Genomic DNA, 9,348 nt, shown 5'->3' on the forward strand with positions numbered 1-9,348 from the left:
CTCCTTTAGGGCATTACTCTCATTGTACGGAGGGAAACTGAGGCTCAGAGAGGGTGTGGGCCCCGGGTGTGACCATGAGGCAGGGCACCTGTTGGGAGCTTCTCTCGAGGTCCACTCTATCCTGCTGCAGATGGGGCTCTTCTTGAGAGCAGCAGCCATCTCCTCATCTCCTCCACGCTCAAGAACTTCCAGCTTCTGACCATCCTGGTGGTGACTGCCGAGGACCTGGGCGTGTACACGTGCAGTGTGCGCGATGCGCTGGGGACGGCGGCCACCACTGCCGTTCTCCGGAAGGCAGGTGCGTAGGCCGAGCAGGGCCCAAGGAATGATGCTCACCACCCAGGCATCCACATCCTGGCACTGCCAGGCCCTGGAGGGGTGACAGAAGGCAGTAGCCGGCTCTGCAGACCAGGACTCCCAGGAGGGGACGCAGGAGGCAGGGGGACACAGCTGGCCCTCTCCCTGACACCTCTTTGGGTGCTGCTCTCCTTGCATTTCCCACGGTACCTCCCTCCCTGTCTCTCCAGCAAATGCAGGAAGAGGCGGCTTCCCATGTCGCATCTCTATTATAGTCAAACCGTGCTCTCAAAACACAGCGCTGGGGTGTGTTTCTGGGGGAGCCAAGACAGAGGCTGCAGGCCTAGCTCTCAGACCTCTGACTTGGTCCCCAGAGGGGGCGAACCCCCACATGCCCTGCACCACAGCCCAGCAAAGTAGAGGCCCCTCTGACTAGAGCCTGGGATTGGTGGCAGGCTGTGAGCAAGGCCCATTCCATGGGGTTCCTGGGCGGGCACCAGTGGGAGGGGAGCCTGGCGGGGTTGGGTAGGGCAGACACCTCCTGAGGCCCCTCGAAGGAGAGGCGCTGAGCCCCTCCTACTAGTCAGCATTGGAAGGGACCTCTGAATGAACTGGACCAAGTGAGGGTGGGCTCAGGGGCCTGGCAGCAGGGTGCAGGAGGATGAGGCAGGGCTGGCTGGGGCTCAGAGCTTCATTAGAGAGCTCCTGGGAGCCCGCCTCAGATTGCTGTCTGTGGGCCCTTCAGAGCGCCCCTCTTCCTCCCCACGCCCGGACATCGGGGAGGTGTATGCGGACGGGGTGCTGCTGGTCTGGAAGCCTGTGGAGTCGTATGGCCCTGTGACCTATATCGTGCAGTGCAGCCTGGAAGGTATGGGGCCACTCCTGAATCCTCACATCCTTGGGGGCCCCGGGGTCGCTGTGGGGGCACCGTGGGGAAGCGCCTGGCTGCTCTGCGCCCCTGGGTGGCCTGCGCAGGCCTCTCCACCCTGACATGGAGTGGGGAGGCCTTGGGCTGCCTCTCACCCTCTCCTGTGTGGCCCAGGCGGCAGCTGGAGCACGCTGGCCTCAGACATCTTTGACTGCTGCTACCTCACTGGCAAGCTTTCTCGGGGCGGGGCGTACACCTTCCGGACAGCCTGTGTCAGCAAGGCGGGCATGGGCCCCTACAGCAGCCCCTCGGAGCAGGTCCTCCTGGGAGGACCCAGCCACTTGGGTGAGCCACTCTGCAGGGCTCTACGGAATGCGCCCTGCCCCTTCAGTGAGTCACACACTCACTTGGGATAGTTGGTTCTGCCTGCTAGGCCCCCCACCCACAAATGGCCTGAGGAGTGAGAGGTCAGAGTGTTCGGGGGTTCAAAGAGGGGCCCCCCTATCAGGTTGCCTGGGAAGGGGTGATGGGAGAAAAGGCTGGGGGAGATGGGGCTGCAGGGGTGCCCTCCCCCAGTCATCGGCTTCCCCTTCCCACAGCCTCTGAAGAGGAGAGCGGTGCCTCAGGGCCAGCCCAGCCCCTCCCCAGCGTGCAGACCTTCGCCTTCCAGACACAGATCCAAAGGTGCGGGCCCTCTGGGGAGGGCGTGTGGCAGCGTCATGGCCTCCTCCGCCCCACTAGCTCTTCATGCTCCCACCCCAGCCCCATCCTCTCTCCCCTCTGATCACTTCCACCTACATTTGCCTCAGCGCATCTGCCACCCCCTCCTGGACCTCCCCCCTGGGCTTGCTTCTCTGAGACTGGGAAGGAGAGTGGGGTCTGGCCTGGGCCACCGGGCGGGCTGGCTCCTCACCAGCCTGGCCTGTGCTTCCTCCCTAGGGGCCGCTTCAGCGTGGTGCGGCAGTGCCGGGAGAAGGCCAGTGGACGCGTGCTGGCTGCCAAGATCGTGCCCCGCCACCCTGAGGACAGGAACGCCGTGCTGCAGGAATACGAGACCCTCAAGGGCTTGCGCCACCCCCACCTGGCACAGCTGCAGGCTGCCTACCTCAGCCCCCGACACCTGGTCCTCATCTTGGAGCTGTGCTCTGGGCCGGAGCTGCTCCCTTGTCTGGCCGAGAGGTGAGAGGGCAGGGCCTGGCCTGGATTCGGGGCTCAGGACCTGGCCGCCAGCACTGTGGTCCACTTCCAGCCCACCTCCTGACCCGCCTGCACCGGCCAGCCAACCAGGGTGGCTCAGCAGAGCTGGGCCTTCCCTCCTAAGCTCAGCAGGGAAGTCTGGTGCTTCCCCGTGGCCCCTCAGCTGTGGACAAAGCCTGGGTGCCCCTCCCCACGTGCCCCCTGACTGGCCCTCTGCCCCCAGGTCCTCCTACTCGGAATCAGAGGTGAAGGACTATCTGTGGCAGATGCTAAGTGCTGCCCAGTACCTGCACGCCCAGGGTATCCTGCATCTAGACCTCAGGTCTGAGAACATGATTGTCACAGAGTACAACCTGCTCAAGGTCATAGACTTTGGAAACGCCCAGAGCTCCGCCCAGGAGAGGGTCCTGCCCTCGGAGAGCTTCAAGGACTACATGGAGACCATGGGTGCGCAGGGCACAGACACCAAGCCTGATCTGGGGGAGGGTTGTGCCAGGAGCAAGCCCTTCCCCCAGCCCTGTCTCCCTGCCTACTCCACTGCACACACCCAGCCCCTCACCTGTGACCCCCACCCATGCCGTCCCCAGCTCCGGAGCTCCTAGAGGGCCAGGGTGCCCTCCCGCAGACCGACATCTGGGCCATAGGTGTCACGGCCTTCATTATGTAAGTCTCCACGTGCCCTGTGGGCTGGGAGGGCTGCCTGGAAGGGCAGACCTGGGGTCCACTGAGGGGGACCCCAGGTCCCTGTGACTCCCATCCATTGAGGGTGACCTCAGTCACTTGACCCCCACCCACTCAGGTTGAGCGCTGAGTACCCGGTGAGCAGCGAGGGAACGCGAGACCTGCAGAAAGGCCTGCGCAAGGGGCTCATCCAGCTGAGCCGCTGCTACGCGGGGCTGTCCGGGGGCGCTGTGGCCTTCCTCCGAAGCACGCTGTGCGCGCACCCCTGGTAGGCACCCCCACCTACCCTGCCTGGCCCATCCCCCTATGACCTGACCTGCCCGTCGTGGGCGGGAGCACGGCTAACGCCACCCTCCCGCGCGCTCCAGGGGCCGCCCATGCGCGTCCAGCTGCCTGCAGTGCCCGTGGCTGACCGAGGAGGGCCCCGCCAGCTCCCAGCCTGCGGCCGTGACCTTCCCCACCGTAAGTCTGCGCGCCTTCGTGAGAGAGCGCGAGAAGAGGCGGGCGCTGCTGTACAAAAAACACAACCTGGCCCAGGTGCGCTGAACGCCTGGCCCTGCGGGACCGCACCTCTCAGTCTTTCAGGACTCCCTTCATATGCATACACACATCAATAAAAAGCAGAACTGGATGAGGCGCTCTCTGTTTCATTATTTTGTTTGGGGGAGGGGGTGAGGGCCCTGCCACCTTCCTGGTGTTTGGGGGAGGGCAGAACTGCCCTTCTCTGTCCCGGCTGTGTGCCCGCAAAGACTTCATTAGGACTAGAGCCCTCTGAACCAGTTCAATGTGGAGGCAGCTCCCTACTCTTGTGGGTGTGTGCGTTTCTACTAACCGTGTCAGTGCTGCATCAGACATGGACACAAGCCCAGGTAGTTTGCCGGGAAAACCTGATTGTGGGCACGTATCAAGGATTCCGACTTGTTCCACCACAGCACCATTCCTGGGGTGGGGGAGGAGCTCAAGCTGGAGCGCGTGGACAGCAGACACTACCCTCTTAGTTCTCAGCGAGTCTCACGGACGTGACGGTGACGGAGACATGCTGGTGAATCCAGCCCTCCTCGCTTTCCCCATCTCCAGACAACGGTGTCCGCACACTGGACATCCACCCCTTAGATCTTACTTGAACACAAAACACTTCATCTAAAAACCCAACATCTCCAAAAGTGAACTGCCTCCCCGCCCCGCTCCCACACACACACACTAACCTTCTGCAGGCTCGGTAAACATGGCCACTCAACCAATCCTTAAGCCCAACCGCCTGGGTCCTGGGCACTGCGACCTTACATTGCCACGTCAGCAGCTGACCCCACTCCATCGCCTCATTGGTTCACCGGGCAAGGCAGGAATGGGGGTGGGAAGGGAGCCAAGGTGGGCGCAGGCTCTGCGCTCTCTTGGGCTGGTAGGGTTCTGCTGTTAGCAGAGAGGCTTCTCCCTTAGCTCTTCCCTTCCGCATTCCTCCCACCCCCCCACCCCCGCACCGTGGCTCCACCGCTGGCCCGTCAACAGCCCCACACCACTCTCCTATCCTCTGTGCTCTACCTATTCATCCCTCCCTCTCTCTTAACCCCTGGCAACCGCTGAAAGGATTTTTGTTTTTCTTTCTCTTTTTAACTATCTCCATAGTTTTGCCTATTCCAGAATGTCATATGGTTGGAATCATATAGACTTTTCAGATTGGCTTCTTTCACTCAGTAATAATTTAAGGCTCCTCCAGTTGTTTCATGGCTTGATAGATAATTTTTTTCTTCAATTTTATTTTTGTTGTAATAAATTTATCATCTTAAGTGTTTTAAGAGTACAGTTCAGTAGTTATATATTCATAATGATTGCAACCATCACCACCATTCACCCCCAGAACTCTTTTCATCTCATAAAACTGAAATTTTATATCCATTAAACACTAACTCGCCATTCTCCCCTCTCCTCAGCCCCTGGCACCCACCATTCTACTTTCTGTCTCTATGAATTTGACTACTCTAGGTATCTCATATAAGTGGAATCATACAGTATTTGTCCTTTTGTGACTGGCTTATTCACTTAGCATAATGACCTCAAGATCCATCCATGTTATAGCATATGGCAGAATTTCCTTCCTTTTGAAGGCTGAATAATATTCCATTGTATGTATATACCACATTTCACTTATCCATTGATGTACACTTGGGTTGCTTCAATGTTTTAGCTAGTGTGAATGTTGCTGCTATGAACATGGTGTACATTTATCTCTTCTAGACCCTGCTTTCAACCCTTTTGATTATATACCCAGAAGTGGAATTGCTGGGTCATATGGTAATTACATTTTTAATTTTTTGAGGGAACTCCCTAGGGTTTTCCACATTGGTTGTATCATTTTACTTTCCCTCCAACAGCACAGAAGGTTTTCAGCTTCTCTACATCCTCATCAACATCTGCTGTTTTCTGTCTTGTTGGTTTTTCTTGATAGTAGGCCATTCTAATAGGTGTGAGGTAGTATCTCATTGTAGTTTTGATTTGCATTTCCCTAGTGATCAGTGATACTGAGCACCTTTTCATGAATTTATTGGCCATTTGTATATCTTCTTTGGAGAAATAATCTATTCAACTCCTTTGCCCATATTTGAATCACGTGGTTTGTGTCGTTGTTGAGTTTTTTATATATTTTGAGTATTTTATATATTTATATATTTTGGATATTAATTCTTTAGATGTATGATTTGCAAATATTCTCCTCCATTCTGTGGATTGCCAGTTTACTTTGTTGATATTATCATTTGATACACAAATTTTTAAAGATTTACCTAAAGTCCAGTTTGTCTATATTGTCTTTTGTTGCTTACAACTTTTGTACCATAGTGAATAAATAATTACCAAGTTCAATGACAGGAAGATTTCACCCTAAATGTTTTCTCCTAAGAGTTTTATAATTTTAGGTCTTACACTTAGGTCTTAGGTCCATTTTGAGTTAATTTTTGTATATGGTGTTCAGTAAGGGTCCAACGTCATTCTTTTGCATGAGGATATCCAGTCTTCCCAGCATCATTTGTTGGAAAGACTGTCTTTTCCCCATTGAATGGTCTTGGCACCCTTGTCAAAAATCATTTGACTATATATGCAAGAGTCTATTTCTGGGCTCTCTATTTTAATCCATTGGTGTGTGTGTCTGTCTTTATGCCAGTACTACAGTGTTCTGATTACTGTAGATTTTCAGTAAGTTTTGAAACCAGGAAGTGTGAATCCTCTAGCTTTGTTCTTTTTCAAGATTGCTTTACCTATTGGGGTCCCTTAACTGCCATTGGATTTTAGGATAGGTTTTCTTATTTTCTGCAAAAAAAATGTCATTGCGATACTGATAGGGATTGAATCTAATCTGTCGATTGCTTTGGGCATTATTGACATTTTAAAAATATTAGATCTTTTAATCGATGAACATCAGATATGTTTCCAGTTATTTATGTCTTCTTTATTTCAACAAGGTTTTTTTAGTTTTCATTGTACAGTCTTTCACCTGCTTGATAAAGTTTATTCCTAAGCATTTTATTCTTTTTGATGCCACTGTAAACTGAATGTTTCCATAATTTTCTTTTCAGATTGTTCATTGTTACTGTATAGAAATGCAACAGATTGTTGTGTGTTGACTTTGTATCCTGCTACTTTGCTGAATTCATGTATTAGCTCTAACAGATCTTTTTGTGGAATCTTTAGGGTTCCTTACATATAAGAACTTATCATTTGCAAACAGAGATAATTTTATTTCTTTCTTTCCAATTTGGATTAATTTTATTTATTTTGCTTACCTAATTGCTCTGGCTAGAGCTCCTAGTACCATGTTGAACAGAAGTGGTGAAAGTGGGAATCCTTGTCTTGTTCCTGATCTTAGAGGGAAAAACTTTCAGTCTTTCATCATTGAGTATGATGTTCACTGTGGGTTTTTCATATATCACCGTTATTATGTTAAGGTAGTTTCTTTCTATTCCTACTTTGTTGTTGTTGGCCTTTTTTTTTTAATCATGAAAAGGTGTTGAATTTTGTCAAATGGCTTTTCTGCATTAAGATGATCACATGTTTTTCCTCCCTACATTATTTTAATTTAGAGATGGATCAATTTGTGAATGTTAAACCATCCTTTCATTCCAGGAATGAGTCCCATTTGGTCTAGTGTATAATCCTTTTAATGTACTGTTGAATTCAGTTTGCTAGTATCTTGCTGAAGATTATTGCTTCAGTATTCATCAGGGATATTGGTCTGTAGCTCTCTTGTGGTGCTTTTGCCTGCCTTTTATATCAAGTTAATGCTGGCCTCATAGAATAAGTTTGAGAGTGTTCTCTCCTCTTCATTTTTTGGAAGTTCATGGAGAATTTGTTTTAATCCTTCTTTAAATGTTTGCTAGCATTCACCAGTGAAGGCATGTGGTTCTGTTTTTGTTTTTTTTCTTCCTTCAGAGGTTTTTGATTACTGATTCAATCTCCTTACTAGTTACAGGTCTGATCAGATTTTCTAGTTCTTCATGATTCAGTAGGTTGTGTGTTTCTAGGAATTTATCTATTTTTCTAGATCATCCAGTTTGTTTTGTACAATTGTTCATAGTATTATCTTTTTTTTTTTTTTTTTTTTTTTTTTGCGATACGCGGGCCTCTCACTGTTGGGGCCTCTCCCGTTGCAGAGCACAGGCTCCAGACGCGCAGGCTCAGTGGCCTTGGCTCACGGGCCCAGCCACTCTGCCGCACGTGGGATCTTCCCAGACCGGGGCACAAACCCGTGTCCCCTGCATCAGCAGGCGGACTCTCAACCACTGCGCCACCAGGGAAGCCCGATAGTATTATCTTATAATCCTTTTAATTTATTTGGTATCATTTTTAATGTCCCCTCTTCATTTCTGATTTTTTGTCTTCACTCTTTATTTTCTTAGTCTATCTTAGGGTTTGTCAATTTTATCTTTTTTTAAAAAACAAAAGTATTTCATTTTTTTCTATTGTTTTTATATTCTCTATCTCATTTATTTTTGCTCTAATTTCCTCCCTTCTTCTAGCTTGAGGTTTAGTTTGATCTTCGTTTTCTAGTACTTTAAGGAGAAAATATAGGTTGTTGATTTGAGAGCTTCATTCTTTTTTAGTGTAAGTGTTTACACCTATAAACCTCCCCCTTGGGCTTCCCTGGTGGCGCAGTGGTTGCGCGTCCGCCTGCCGATGCAGGGGAACCGGGTTCGCGCCCCGGTCCGGGAGGATCCCACATGCCGCAGAGCGGCTGGGCCCGTGAGCCATGGCCGCTGGGCCGCTAAGGATGAATACAACAAGGTGTGCAACTTACCCAGGTTTAAGTTTCAGCTCTGACACTTACAGGCAAGTTGCCTGATTTTTGTGAAGCCTCAGTTTTCTCAGCCAATACACAAGGCTAATAATAATACTTACTTCATGCACTTATTGATTAAAATGTAAAGCACCTTGCACAGGACCCAAAGCAGAGGAGGTGCCCAAATCATTCCGAAAATGTTGATCAGGTACCCACTAAGGGACAGACACCATTTCAAGGCACTGGAGCACAGTCTTGCACAAAAAAAAAAAAAAAAAAAAAAAAAAAAAAAAAAAAAAAAAAAAAAACCTCCCCCTTGGCACTGCTTTTGCTGCATTCCATATGTTTGGGTATGTTGCATTTACATTTTCATTTGTCTCAAGATATTTTCTCATTTCACTTTTGATTCCTTTTTTGACCCATTGGTTGTTTAAGAATGTTTTGTTCAATTTCCATATATTTGTGGATTTTCCAGTTTTTCTCTTTCTTCTACTATTGATTTCTAATTTTATTCCTTTGTGATTGGAAAAGATACTTTGCATGATTTCAATCTTTAAAAAATTTTAAGACTGGTTTTATAGCCTAACATGTGATCTATCCTGGAGAATTTTCCATGTGCACATGAAAAATAAGTGTATTCTACTCCTGTTGTGTGGAGTAGTCTATATATATCTGTTATGTGCAGTTGGTCTACAGTATCATTCATGCTTACTATTTCCTTATTGAGCTTTTGTCTCGCTATCCATTATTGAAACTGCGGTATTAAAGTTTTCTACTACTGTTGTAGATTTGCCTATTTCTCCCTTCAATTATGTCAGTGTTTGCTTCATATACTTAGAATTTCTGCTGTTTGGTGTATGTACATTTACAGTTCTTACATCTTGGTGAATTAAGTTTTTCTTCATTATATGATGTTCTTCTTTGTCTCTTGTGAAGGTTTTTGAATTAAATTCTATTTTGTCTGTTATTAGTATAGTCACCCCTGCTCTTTTTTGGGTAGTACTTGATGGACCATCCTTTTCCATCCTTTAACTTTTAA

The 9,348-nt window shown here is 49.2% G+C and overlaps 1 protein-coding gene across 1 annotated transcript in view; it reads left to right on the top strand.

Annotated features, from left to right (window-relative positions):
- Positions 1 to 3,674, top strand: part of OBSCN (obscurin, cytoskeletal calmodulin and titin-interacting RhoGEF) — a 163,860-nt gene extending 160,186 nt beyond the window's left edge. The window contains exons 107-115 of the mRNA XM_055080325.1: positions 131 to 298; positions 1,043 to 1,165; positions 1,340 to 1,510; positions 1,765 to 1,849; positions 2,105 to 2,344; positions 2,586 to 2,809; positions 2,950 to 3,025; positions 3,162 to 3,311; positions 3,412 to 3,674. Of these exons, the coding sequence (XP_054936300.1) occupies positions 131 to 298; positions 1,043 to 1,165; positions 1,340 to 1,510; positions 1,765 to 1,849; positions 2,105 to 2,344; positions 2,586 to 2,809; positions 2,950 to 3,025; positions 3,162 to 3,311; positions 3,412 to 3,589 (1,415 nt within the window). The 3' untranslated portion in view covers positions 3,590 to 3,674. The remainder of the gene's footprint in view (positions 1 to 130; positions 299 to 1,042; positions 1,166 to 1,339; positions 1,511 to 1,764; positions 1,850 to 2,104; positions 2,345 to 2,585; positions 2,810 to 2,949; positions 3,026 to 3,161; positions 3,312 to 3,411) is intronic.
- Positions 3,675 to 9,348: the final 5,674 nt, after the last annotated feature.

The sequence above is a fragment of the Physeter macrocephalus genome, chromosome 2 (genome assembly GCF_002837175.3).
Source record: "Physeter macrocephalus isolate SW-GA chromosome 2, ASM283717v5, whole genome shotgun sequence".
Classification (NCBI taxonomy): Eukaryota; Metazoa; Chordata; class Mammalia; order Artiodactyla; family Physeteridae; genus Physeter; species Physeter macrocephalus.